At 44.4% G+C, this 13,226-nt stretch overlaps 1 protein-coding gene across 15 annotated transcripts in view; it reads left to right on the top strand.

Moving 5' to 3' along the window:
- The window catches only part of LOC102696347 (unconventional myosin-IXb), an 81,175-nt gene that overhangs the window by 35,120 nt on the left and 32,829 nt on the right, over nt 1–13,226 (top strand). For all 15 annotated transcript variants that reach the window (XM_015365488.2, XM_015365496.2, XM_015365500.2 and 12 more), the window contains exons 3-11: nt 4,978–5,072; nt 7,989–8,051; nt 9,540–9,639; nt 9,954–10,054; nt 10,808–10,937; nt 11,439–11,528; nt 12,083–12,199; nt 12,347–12,481; nt 13,001–13,122. In XM_015365488.2, the coding sequence (XP_015220974.2) occupies nt 4,978–5,072; nt 7,989–8,051; nt 9,540–9,639; nt 9,954–10,054; nt 10,808–10,937; nt 11,439–11,528; nt 12,083–12,199; nt 12,347–12,481; nt 13,001–13,122 (953 nt within the window). The remainder of the gene's footprint in view (nt 1–4,977; nt 5,073–7,988; nt 8,052–9,539; nt 9,640–9,953; nt 10,055–10,807; nt 10,938–11,438; nt 11,529–12,082; nt 12,200–12,346; nt 12,482–13,000; nt 13,123–13,226) is intronic.

Here is a 13,226-nt window from a genome sequence, read left to right as displayed (position 1 = left end):
CTGCCCATGCGCAGCCAGGAACCCCTTGCTTCAGAAGACGCTATTGCAACCGGAGATTGCTGCTTCTGTTTTCTTGGGCGTGTTTTTTTTTTTTATACCAGCGTCTTAGCCTGAACGTAAGAAAAGTTAGCTGCGCGGGGGGCCTTTTTGCTTTTAGATGACCTTTTTGGGCATGCGTCGGGCGAAGAGAGGGAAATGTGATGCAGATGTTGCTATAGGTGATTTTCTTTCATGGTGGGGGTGCTGGTAAGGAGCTTCTTGGTTGCGATGGCCGTAACCCTCTTCACATCTGCTTGGATCACGAATGACCCCAGTTTCCTGGTCTCTGTCATCAGGGCAGCGAGAGAGACTGTTACACCCTGTTTGAGGACGGGAGGATTAAAAAAAAAACAGCCCACTCAACTCGGGTCACATTCTTAACTTCCTTCGCACATGTAAATAGAGGAAAAGGTTTTTCCTTCCTTTAGTGTTCGCCGTTTTGTGTTCCCCGACCCCCGCCATCACCGCCTTTGAAGGTGTGAGCCAAAAAAAAGTGCTGTAACCACATGCAAATTACATAATGATCAGCTGCTCCCTGCATGAGGTTGTGGACTGAATGAATGAAAGGATCCTCAATCAACCTTTGGGGAGAGATCATAGGACAGGACATTGGGAGAACATTCAAGAGGTCTCTCTTTAATGGGCTTATTGGCTGGCCTCACTCCTTTTAATTATAAATTAAAAGGATTAAATCAACTGGGAATTGAGTCATTCCTTTCTGATTAATCCCAGACACCAACCCGTGCACCAGTATGGTATTAACGAGTGTTGCCACAGCTCCTTCTTGCCCCAGCAGTGGTATGGGACGGAAATACACCACCGCTACACCTGTCCACCTGAATTCTGAAACAATGCCAGACGGCCCCTTTCTATCCCAAAGACGGTGAAATACAGTGCACACGTTTTTGTAGACGGGGGGGTTTCCTATCAGTCTGATCTTTCCTCCAGGAAATAAGATTTCTGCACAGGAAGCTCTTACAGTGCCGACTTCCTTTACTACTGGCCTATCGCATTCCATGGTGTTGACAGACGCCGTATTGTTCTGCAGGAAGTCTAGAGGAATTGTGGGTATTGTGCCCATTGTTTATCTGAAGCTGCTGTTTCCAGGTCTGCAGGGCCTGACTGTATTTGCTTTGACTGGATGTCTGACATTATTGGGGAAAAGTGCTGGGCGTTGTTAGCTTAATTGATCTTGATATCGGATCAGAGACGCGATGTTAAGCGGCTTGAATCAAAATATGGCATCTAAATTTCGGTGGTGCTGGTTATCGAAATAGTCCTCATGGGGATGACATTAAAATTGAGTGGTAGAAGGTCACAAATGTAGTGCAGAAGCAATGACGCTTTAGTACGAGGAGTCATTCTTTTTGTTTGTCTTTGTTTAGCTGTTCAAAATGATTGAATATACTGTATATACTTCTCGAGCGGTATTTCTGAAAGACGGAGTCGTATGGAGTTGGAGAGATCACTTTATTAGCCGTATACAATTTCTTGCATAAGGGAATTCGTCTTTTCGCATACCCCAACTTGCTCTCCATGAGACGCACAGACTGGGAGAGAAGCTTCGCCCCAGGTGTTCGGCGTTCAATTCCAGTTGGATGTGGAAATCTTAATCTAGGAATTTAAAAACAAACAGACCGACATGTCTTCCGTTTCTGTGCCTGCAATACAGTGCTGGGTATAGATAAAAACCCAAGAGCTTTCCAGTGGCTCAGCTGGCATAACTACTCGCCTGTCCGCAAGGCAGGATTGCATGATTCCAAGGGGATTCCAAATCCCCAAAGATTTTTAGCAAAGAGGGGAAAAATAAACATTAATAAAAGAAGTTGACCTGTTGAAAGTGCAGGGTGGTTTCAACCATAAACTAGCTTTGGCCCAAAGCCTCTCAGCTGCTCAGTGATTAGTTCCATCACTGGGGGTATAGCCTGTATATTGTCTGAGGCTGAATTTGAGTTTCATGTTCACTTGCCTGCTCAGACAGGTTGTTTGTGCTGCGTTGTAGTTCTAGGAACACCGTCGTGCTGCTTTGAATATTCAGCCTTTTGATTTCCACAGGTATTTAACTCCCCGTTTACTTTTGTCCCACCTGGATGCAGTGTTTCCAGCCGTGTTTTAAGTAGTAGGTCAGTGTTCAGGCTACAAACGGTCAGTTTAAAAGTTTTTATTTGCTGTTTTCCACCAGAAAAAAAGTCTGATCTCCTGCAGAGATCTTAGTGTTATTTAAAAGTGGAAAAACTAGATTTTTCAACAGGTGGTGTGGTCACTGCAATATGACAATTAAGCATTTTTTATGAAAACTCTTTTAAACTGTTTTCCCCAAAGATTTTAACTAATAATTTATACCCTCCGCAGTTGATCTTTTAAAGATGGGATTTCTTGTTTACGTGTAGCTACTGCGTCTCGGCCTGCAGATGTAGAACAGCCAAACACAGGTTACACCCCGAGCTTTAGGCACTTCATCTTTCTCCTGGAGAGAGGTGTAAGAGAAAGAGTTGCTCTTCCATGCTCCTTTGGGAGTCAGTACTGGGGAGCTGTGTGTGTGGGTGGGGTGTACAGTTAACGGTGTGCTGCAGCAGTGTGACTCCGTACTTGCTCATCTGTAGTCCGGGTGAGGTCAGTGGTTGAGTCACTTCAGTGGAAATGCACAGCGCGGAAGACTCTTGGGGAGTGAGGGAGTGGAGGGGCAGGCCTCACACACGGGCTTTCTAACGGAGACCTGCGCCCAGCGCATCACAGCGCCCAGGAACGATGCTGGTACGAATCTTTAGGCAAATGAGCCTGCTCTAGGGCTGAGAGTATTTTTGAAGTTACCGTTTCTGCTTCCTCCTCTCTGCAAGGCTGGCTTTTCTTTTACCTCCAGAGAGGCGGCTGCTTCCTACTTCAGGTTTTTACACATCCGCGTCTGAAGATGGCGTCTGGGGCGTCTCGGATATTCACGAGGGCGCCCCCAGAGCCGAGACAGTGGAACCTTTGTTTCCTGTCCCTCTGGGGCTGTCGGATTTGAAGCGTTCGTTGGTGCCGTCGAGAGGGTTGTGTGACGAGAGCAGGCGCGATGCGGGGAGGAGAGTGAGGCTCCTGCCCCAGCTTGTCCCGGCAGGCCGCTTGCATCACATGGTCCCAGATCCCAGCCACGTCACCCCCCTGCTAATACCTTGTGGAATGGGAGTGTCCTGAGTGCATCTTAAGCCTTAGCAGTAGTGTTACAATCTGGGGGTTGGGGGGGTGGGGTCAGTAGAGGTTTATTTTCTGTCCTTTCTCAGAGACTTCAATGCTCCTTCCCTGGGAGGTGTCAAGAGGGCAGCTGACCTCTGACCCCCTCAGTAAGGGCATTACTAATCGAGAGAGGAATGGTTCAGCATTATCTTCTAATTGCTAGTGCTTGATGGTAAAGAGAGAGCCCCATTTTTGCTGTGGGGAAACTTTTCTTCTAATTAATTTGCTATGCATCTGTGGGGCATTTACGGTTCTCCCGCAAGTGAAAACAAGGTCCTCTGTTTTTCCCGCAGGGAGATAAGAGGACAGCCACGGATATTCAGCACACCTATTTTGCCAGTGGGCTGTAGATAGGCCATATCAGTAGTAGTGGTTGTAGATAATAGTACCACTCGGCTCCAAAGCGCTTTGCGGGTACCACCACCGGTGCACAGCTTCACCTGAATGAAGAGTCGGCAGCCATAGTGCAGCAGTACGCCCCCCGCACACCAGCACTCATAAAACCAAGGTCCTGACTCTCTGTAGTCAATAAAAATCCCAGGGCTTTTGTCGAAAAGAGTAGGGGTGTAACCCCGGCGTCCTGGCCAAATTTCCCATTGGCCCTTACCACTCATGGCCTCCTAATAATTCCCATCTCTGAACTGGCTTCATCACTCTGCTCTCCTCCCCACTGAGAGCTGGAGTGTGGCGAGTGTACTGGAGCATCATCCAGGTGGGGCTGCACACTGGTGGTGGTGGAGGGGGATCCCCATGACCTGTAAAGCCCTTTGAATGGAGTGTCCAGTAAAGCACTATGTAAGTGTAAGCAATTATTATTAGTATTATTATTAGTAGTAGTATTATTATTATTAAAATTGAATAAAGAACTGGGAATAAAAAAGAAAAACTGTCTGCACTGTATACACGGAGAACCTTTTAAATTATACCTTCCTTTCTGGCTTTTACTTGGCTTTTTCCTTTTACACTGCTGATGACCTGGTATCTCAACACCTACCTGTTGAGTAACCTGAATGTGCATTGAAGCTCCCTGCACTCATTCCAGAAACCCATCCTTGAATCAGCAGAGAATCTGCTGCCTTGGCTGGCTTGCAAGTTTGGAGGGGACTGATTTGGGTTCTGGGGTACTGTAGGTCATCTCCACCCTGAACACTGAGCCTTCATTAGGCGAGCACCCCGTGAGCCCTCCTCCTGTACCAGCACTGTATCAAATTGATCCTCCCTGTCTCCCGGGAACAATACAGGGCCTGTTTGGGATGTACTGTGGTAGCTTCCTTTCTAGAAGGCTTCTGTTACTGCTGTTGTCAGAACAGTGATCCCCATTCAGACCTGTTGGAGCCCCTATGCCTTGTAGCTCACAGTGGCATTAGCCAGTGGGAGATTGGACTGGGAGCGCTCCCGGGCTTTGGTTCTGGCTATTAATCACACTGGGGTGGTCGTTGCACCACATGTTGTAGAAAGCAGATTGAACTTTGGTCTCTTAAATTTTTAATCTGAATGCTCAGGAAGTTACTTGTCTCTCAGACCCAGAAGTGAATTATGGTAGTCAACAAAGTGAATTTTTCTTTCCCGGTTATTCTTATCATTGCCTGTTCCTGGAATGCATTTAGGCCTGTTACATGTAGTGTGTTAAAAGAGGGCGTGCTGTGCATTTGCTACATAATATGCATAATTCGTTCCACCATTTCAGCACATTTGAATATATATTATGCATTCTTTTTTTATCAGGCATTTGGGAATGCGAAGACAGCCCATAACAACAACTCCAGCCGCTTCGGAAAGTTCATCCAAGTCAACTACTTGGAAAGTGGAGTCGTGAGAGGGTGAGTAATTTCTCCGAAGCATTATGTGAAGAAATGCTGTGTGTACTCCCCGTCTTCACACCCACTGCCCTCCCAGCAGAGTGCTTGAAGAGTTACTGTTTCTTCATCAGCGGTGTGGTTTGAGCCCCGCGTTTGTAACAAACTGCTGAGCAGCCAGGCCACACAGTCTTGCTGGTGGAAACACTCCGGGGAGGGAAAGTTCACTGGGGTATATTCTGAGATTTTAAGTTTTTTTCCCCAGTCTGCATCGCAACTTTTAAAAAGAAGGAACAGACTTCGTGATATTTTGCTCCCCTCTTCCTCCTCCAGCAGTTTACGTGGCAACAACATGAGACAGGAATCTTTCAAGCATGTTACTTCCTCCTTGTACAGGAAGTGGCAAATTTAAGAGGAAGTTTGTCGTAATGAGAAATAAATAGAAAGTACATGCCTGTGACTGCTGCTTCATAAAGTCTGAGAAACACCCAGGAGCGCTGCTTGCACTCTATTTTAAGGAACTTTAATTTTCTTGTCATTTGGATTTGTATAATTCGTTAGGAATGCTTTAGAAGCTCTGCAGCTGCATGCACCAAAAGCATTCCTCATCCTTGTTTACTGTTTAATATTAAATTTTATAGTCTGGGATCGACCTTGTAACAAGACCAAACAGTGCTGTTATTAAAGGGGCTTAGACTTGTGCAAAAAACATATGCTAAGTGCAGGATTAACCCAGCATGTTTCACCACTCTTGAGCCACTTTTAAACGGTTAATTACAGCTGATGTGTGCATCTGAGAGGTCACCGGGGCAAAAAACGTGGGCTTGTTCTCCCGGCAGTGCGAGCGAAGCCTAATCGGTTATCTCGCGAACCAAACTGCAAGAGGAAAATCCCCAGTCTTCCTGCAAGAGGAGCTGTTGATAGGGTTTATTTTTCCTGGCTGCTTCAGTGTAACCTGCCCCATGGGAAAAGCCCCACTACTGGATCCACGTTTCTCTTCTGCTCTTCTCAGAGGTTTATCCCTGTAGGGGTTATCGTTGCAGATAGGCTGGTTCGTGTTGCACAACAATGCGAGCTCTTTTCTGTCTAAAGGGTCTGTTTTTCCTGCTTAAACTCGCGAGCTGCAATTCGGCAGATCTGGACTTGTTTTGTTTTTGGTGGCATGGTGGGGGGTTGGTGTCAAATCTCATAGTTCTTCAAACCACAGCTCTTGCACGCCACACGACTGGAAGGTTTTTGACTCTAAGCCTCTTTAGGTAACTTGCAGAGTTTAATCTGAGCAGATTTGACTTTTTCCCCCTTACAGCACCTAAAGGATAACTCTTAGATCATTTCTGCTCGCTGTCGGATCACCCATGCCTGGTGGTTTTTTCCTGCAAAGGAATGTCAGGTTATGCATTATGGATTGGGCGTGCTGAGAGGAGCGTGTTGCATTTTAGGCGTTACCTCTGTGTCGCTTGCTGCTGTGTTCTCAGTGCATACATTTGGTAAATGTAACCTTGTGATCAGGAGCAGCAGGCCACATGGCTCTTGCACACTAAAGTTACATCCTAGAGGAGGCTCTCTGGATGATGATGTTTCTATTCATTCCCCAAGGTGTCTAGAAGATGAAAGACGCTCAAGTCCTTTTTCATAAACAGTTTCATGCTCAGTGCATCATCCTATACTTTGTTTTTTTACTACCTGCATGTAATGCTCTGTCACATCTATATCCTTAACATACACAACCTACAAAGTTGCATATTGTCAAAGTATAATGCTGTTATGTCATCTGGGTTGTTTTTTTCTGCTGGTGCTGAACTTAGAACATCTGCTCTGGACTAATTGGATGCACTGGTCCAAGCCCTGTTACTGTTGAACTTCATTCTTGTAGGCAGCAGAGGAAATGCTTTCTTATGGTGGTGGTGATGATCCCATCCATTCATTCTTGATCCTGATGGGTGGGAGGAGTTGTATGTGGGTGTGTACAGCTATTAATGCAGGAACAGCCAAAAAAAGTTACTATTGACGAATGGACAGTGTGTGGACAACTACTTTTACTTTTTTTGAAGAACCAAATGGCTTTTAAATCTAAAGGTGCTAAAACTTTCACCCTACATGGAGTATCACTTTGATGGAGTGTTAGTGGGAAGCCCCCCACGAATGTAGGAATACAAGTGTGTGCGTGGGTCAGGGTTGTCTGCAGAGTGGTGTCCAGATAAGGAGGAGCTGAGCACAAGATAATGCACATTCCTGGAAGTTCCTCTTCATAACAAAGCTAAAAATTGGTGCAAAAAAACCAAGGACATTGTGCTAAGATGGTGTTGACATCTACACAATCAGTACTCAAGTGATTTGTACTTCTGACATCAGAGGTCTGTTTTTGAGCTTTGCCATTAAATATGCTAGAATTCGGATTCCAAAAGATATTTGTGGGGAGGGGGGAGCTTTTGTGTTTTAAAAGCTTTAAAAGAGAACAGCAAATAAAACTCTTAAAAAAAAAAAAAGCACTTGTGTGTGAGATATAATTTCAGACTGGAGATTAGTATCAGTGATACCAACTGCATGTTAAGAAAACTCCTTCCACACATAGGAACATGTTTGCATGTATGCTGTACTGTGCATCATTCTGGTCTGAGAAGGCAGACCGATATGTATAGTTAATTGTTGTGCTTAATCTTGGCTGGCATCTGAATTGGGAAGGACGTTAAGATGAACCCTATTGGCCGATTCAGATGCTACAATAATAGCCGTGCACAGGTGGCATTACTAACGTGTATGCTCTTTTAAATTGGCCATCTTGTAAGGTTTATGTATATGTGAAATGTAACGTGAGCTCAAATATTTTTTGTGTGCTTTGGACTTCCCCTGCTGCTGGATGTGCTGCTCTTCAGAATCCAGGTTGTAGAGGGGCAATGCTCACAGCCATCTTTTGATTGTTTGTCCCTCTTGCTGTTTCAGGGCTGTTGTTGAAAAGTACCTGTTGGAGAAATCTCGGCTGGTTTCTCGGGAAAAAAATGAAAGGTAAGAAGTCTTAACCTCTTCTTAAACCTTTTCAAACCTGTGCGTCATAAGTGGAGGAATTTCAGGTGCCTGTGAATGATGGAGGGCGCTGTGTTTTATCACAGTTTTGTGGCATGTTGTAAGCTGTCTAGTCCAGGAACTAATACACAGTTTGTATCTTCCTGTTTGAGATGAACTTAACTTTTTAACTTTAAAGTGAATGCGTCCCACTAATCAAATTGATTTCAGTGGGGAATGTGTAGGGTGTTTCATACCAGCTTAATCTGAAACTTCAGCATTTTTTCTATGCAAAAGCAAAACGTGTAAATTTAGAAGAAATGCACTGTACTACGCAAGACGAAGGAGGAAATGAGGACTGTCTTCCCTGTCTGAATTAATAAAAATAGTCTGGCATCTTGCTTTTCACTAACTTTTCTGTCAAGTATTTCTTTAGTTGATTTTTGAACGCATTAACGTCTCGGGGGAGAAGTTATATAGAAGATAAAGGGCGAACTGCAACAGTATTTTTTTTTATTTCAGGGTTAGGAGCTATTAGCATTGATGAGTACATTTCAAACCACAATGAAAGTAAAATCTCCTATTTATGATACAAAATAGACAATTTCTAGCTATGTGCAGCACCATCTTTGATTCAGAACGAGGCAATGAAACTTCATGTTGTGAAGCAGCCAAATTATGTTGTAAACCATCAGGTTTGTGAATACATCTCTTTTAAACTAGTAGAAATATTGCTCTCAAATTTGAGATGGTTTTACCAACAATCGCCACTTGTTTATTCTGTGTACAGATCACGTTGGAACATTTCCGTGTTGAAATGTCTGCTGCACAACCTGTACTTAATTTGCACAAACTCTCACTCTTGCCCGTTGTGAGACCAGGGGTTTGCGACAATATGGCAACTACGTGGTACTTTCGTAAATTTCACGATTTTGTGCTTAATTAGAAATTGGTAAAATTTTGCAATACCTTTTATTAGACTGATTTTGACGTGGTAGAGAGCCAAGAATTTAAAATAAGCCTCAGAAGGTTGCGCAGATCGCGCTACCTTACCCGTGCAGTTTATTGGGAAGAAGGGGGAAGTCAGCCAGCATGCATTGACAAGACCATTAGTTTCCACCTTCATAACTTGTTACAGTAGCTCCTTACTTTCAACTCTTTATGTATTCATGTAACATGTAATGTCTATGTTAATTGCTTCAAAGATCTACTAAATTTATTTTCCTTTTAACTTCCATTCAGTAACATTTGGCCCCTGCCGGTGTTGTCCTAGTGCATGCAGAACTGTGAGACTGAAAGGGGAAGAAAAACAACGGTGCCATGTGACCAGCATGTCTGCCACAATCTGTGGCTGAGTAAACATTGGGCTGGACTCACAGCAGTGCAATATGATTCCCTGTTTCAGTTGTGCTGGGATCTTCTCTTTTCTTTGCAATGAAAACATGGGGCTTGTAACAGAATCCCATGTCCTCAATATTGTGTCATCCGCAGGAACTATCACGTCTTTTACTACCTGCTGTTAGGAGCATCTGAGGAGGAGCGAGAGGAGTTCAAGCTTCTACAGCCCGAAGATTACCTCTACCTCAAGCAGGTACAGAACACGCCTCCCAGGAGCACACCTGACCTCTGGGTGTCCTCCGATTTACAATTCCCATAGACTTAATAAACACACATAGTGCTCGAAATTCTTTTTAATGATCACAGCAGTGTTTCTGATGGCTATCATGTCAGAAAAATTCTAATTAAGTTCTTACATTTTTTATCATTTTCTCCATGAATTACTGTAACCTTTTTTTCTCCTAGAAATGCGAGTACTTCAGTGAGCTTGGCACGTGCTTTTTTGTAAGACACTTGAGATTGTTCTGAGTAACTTTCTCTTCCCCTTCTGTGAATTACTCTCCGCAGCAAAACTTTAAGATAGAAGATGAAGAAGACCTGCAGCATGACTTTGAGAGGCTGCAGCAGGCTATGGAGATGGTGGGCTTTCTGCCTTCCACCAAGAAACAGTAAGTGGGCAGTCTAGGGGGGTTATGGTGCCCCTCGCGCCATAGCACTGCACGTTATCACTGCGGCCATGCTCTGGGTGCAGGCTTGCTGTACTGATGCAACAGAAACCCTACTACTTTAGTTCCACAGCAAATGCATGTCTAAACTACCACATTAGGTCTGTTTTAATGCTCCTCCAATATGTATTTCTTTAAAGATCAGCATTATACCACCTGTACTCTCTGATTGTGACAGAATGCCCTGACAGACCACTGTGATGTTTCACACCTGGAGAATCTCCCCACTTTTTTTTTTTACCTTTACACGTTGCCTTGTTTTAGTTTCAATGTTTCCATGTTTTACTTGCCATTTAGGTGCATGCATATTTCTTCTTTTGTTCCCATGAAAGTGTCTTAACTTGCATTGTTTTTCCGTATCGGAATTTAGTAAGTGCAGTGCCACCAGGAGGTGAAAAAATAAAATTCTTGATTGAGAATTCGTCTGTGCGTGGGGTGCGTGTTCATGTTGGTAGCTGCTCTCCGTTAAACGTTGTTTCATACTAGTCTGAACTTGCCAGGCCTTAAAATAAACTGAGCTGGAAGAAGTGACAGGAATTTCAGCAAACCGATTGCTTAAGGCCTTGAAACTAATATGGAAGGTTGTATATTAAATACTTCATTTGCATTGTGGTTTCATTATCAACAAGTCATGCTGAAAAATGTGGAACTTGTACTCTGAGTTAATTTCTTTTTTGTTTGTTTGATGGCCTTTAGAATTTTCTCGGTGCTGTCTGCTATCCTCTACTTGGGCAACGTGACCTACAGGAGGAAGTCCACAGGCAGAGATGAGGGGCTAGATGTTGGGCCACCTGAAGTCCTCAGCACACTGTCTGAATTGCTCAAGGTATCATGGGAACTTCTGGGCTGAGTTTCTAGGAGGGGGTCGTGCCACGCTGTCCACCGCTGCTAGGTGTGCACCCATCTAGATACCACTGTTCTAAAAACTGAAGTTCTCTGGAGGACAAAAAAACATGATCCAAGTGAATTGAGCTGCTGCCCCAGCATCTTCGGTCCTGCAATATTATGTGATGGCAGACGCCATTCAGAGTGATTTTAGACATAGATTGACAACAGGGAAATGGGAAGCAGAAACTCCTATGACATTAAACCCAAATCTCCTGTTGACCGTTTGGTCTTGGCACTTCTAGCCAAAAAGCAAGCAAGAGGAGAGTGTTTGGCGAACCAGTCGGAGTCCAGGGTCCTCACCAGCGGCAGGACTTCTCCAAAACGTCAGGGTAACGACAGCAGCTCCACAACTGTTGTTCCCAGAGAAAGGAGTGCAGGGGGGTGATGGGAACGTTGGCATGGTAAGCATGTGCACTCTCATGAGTTTTTGGTCTTGCAGGTTAAAGAAGAGTTGCTGGTGGAGGCCTTGACCAAACGGAAGACGGTGACAGCCAACGACAAACTCATCCTGCCCTATAGCCACTCCGAGGTCAGGATCTGAGATCTTTTTTCCTTTTAGTTTGGAATTGGTTGGGTCCCTGAGAGAACTGGGTTGTCGATCCTGGCCGAACAGTACCAAAATGGCTTAGGGATAGAAGAAGGGGGGGTAGTCTTTGGTAGTTTTGCTTCTTTTTTTTTTGTCAAACAGCAAGTCTTGACTTAAGTCTTCTCACTGACTCATGGGTTGCAGCAGAATGCTGAGTCAGTTGACAGGACACTGTCCTTCAGCAAAGTAGAGCGCGTTTGCCATTTTCTTTACTCCTGAACTTGAACTTCACTGCAGGTTGGGTCTCTAACCTTACCTAATAATCTTAAGCTTCCCATGGCTACACATCAGCGCTTCTCTTTGATAGAATTCCACTGCACATTAAAACCAAATGTTACTCGTAGTTCTTATGTGTGAATGTGTAAGCTTGTATGCTCTCAGTGTTGAGTTGGTATAGTATTTGTATTTTAACCGTGTTACCTGTAAACTTGCACCTTGATTTATCTGTGCTCCACTGGTACCCTGTGAAAGCTGTTTTTCTTGCACTGCTGTCCCAGGCTATCACAGCCCGAGACTCCATGGCAAAGTCGCTGTACAGTGCCCTGTTTGACTGGATCGTCCTGCGGATCAATCACGCTCTGCTGAACAAGAAAGACATGGAGGAATCGGTTACTGTAAGAGCCCGTGTTTATCCTCACTCTTTGGTGTAGTGTCCCTGTCTCAATCTATGGAGCTCAAAGGCTTCCACCCGACTTCTTTGAATAAAGTACTCAAGAGGTTATGCACACCATGTTAATAACCTTTTAATTCTTTTATCCTAGTGTTTGTCCATAGGTGTCTTGGATATCTTTGGCTTTGAAGATTTTGAAAACAACAGCTTTGAGCAGTTTTGCATTAACTATGCCAACGAGCAGCTTCAGTATTACTTCAACCAGCACATCTTCAAACTGGAGCAGGTGAGGACCATCTGCTACCCAGCCCTCGATCAGCAGTCTGCTTTCATTGAGCCCAGGATCCTGGTGTGGATGATGGCAAAAGACCGCTAGTGTGACTGTATCACCTGCTGCACAGGAAGTGAATGAAGGCTGTGACAAGAGGCTCATTGACCAAATGTATCCAATATGGTCTCCAACCATTGTCTAGCTGTTGTTTCTTTTATCCTAGCGTTTGTCTATAAGATGAACTCTGATCGTCTCTGGTCCACTCGGAAGCTTTAACTTAGTGCTGTCCTCTTCCATTGCTTGAAAGCAAACACGAATGCATTCAGTCCGTCTCAGGAAGATGTCCATCAACCTTATGCTCTAAGCAGATCTTGTTCACTTCCTTTTTATGTGTATGAGATGATACAGGCTTATTGGCATCAGATCGTAGCCTAGAAATGTTTTTAAGATTCCCCCTATGGCAATGTAAAAAAAAAATAGCCATTGTCAGAAAATAGTCTATTGCAACTGAGGGTCAGATGGTTCTGCTTGCAGGAGGAGTACAAGGCTGAGGGCATCAGCTGGCACAACATTGAGTACACAGACAATGTGGGCTGCATCCATCTGATCAGCAAGAAGCCCACAGGATTGTTCTACCTGCTGGACGAGGAGAGCAAGTAAGAGCAATATATCCAGCATCTCAGATGATGTACACCTTAATTTGTTTTCCCCAGTTTGTTGGTTCCAATTTTAATTAGGTGCTTTCCATCTACGCCATCCT

This window comes from Lepisosteus oculatus, chromosome 29, assembly GCF_040954835.1.
Source record: "Lepisosteus oculatus isolate fLepOcu1 chromosome 29, fLepOcu1.hap2, whole genome shotgun sequence".
Taxonomy (NCBI): domain Eukaryota; kingdom Metazoa; phylum Chordata; class Actinopteri; order Semionotiformes; family Lepisosteidae; genus Lepisosteus; species Lepisosteus oculatus.
This window is presented reverse-complemented; position numbering and strand designations above follow the sequence as displayed.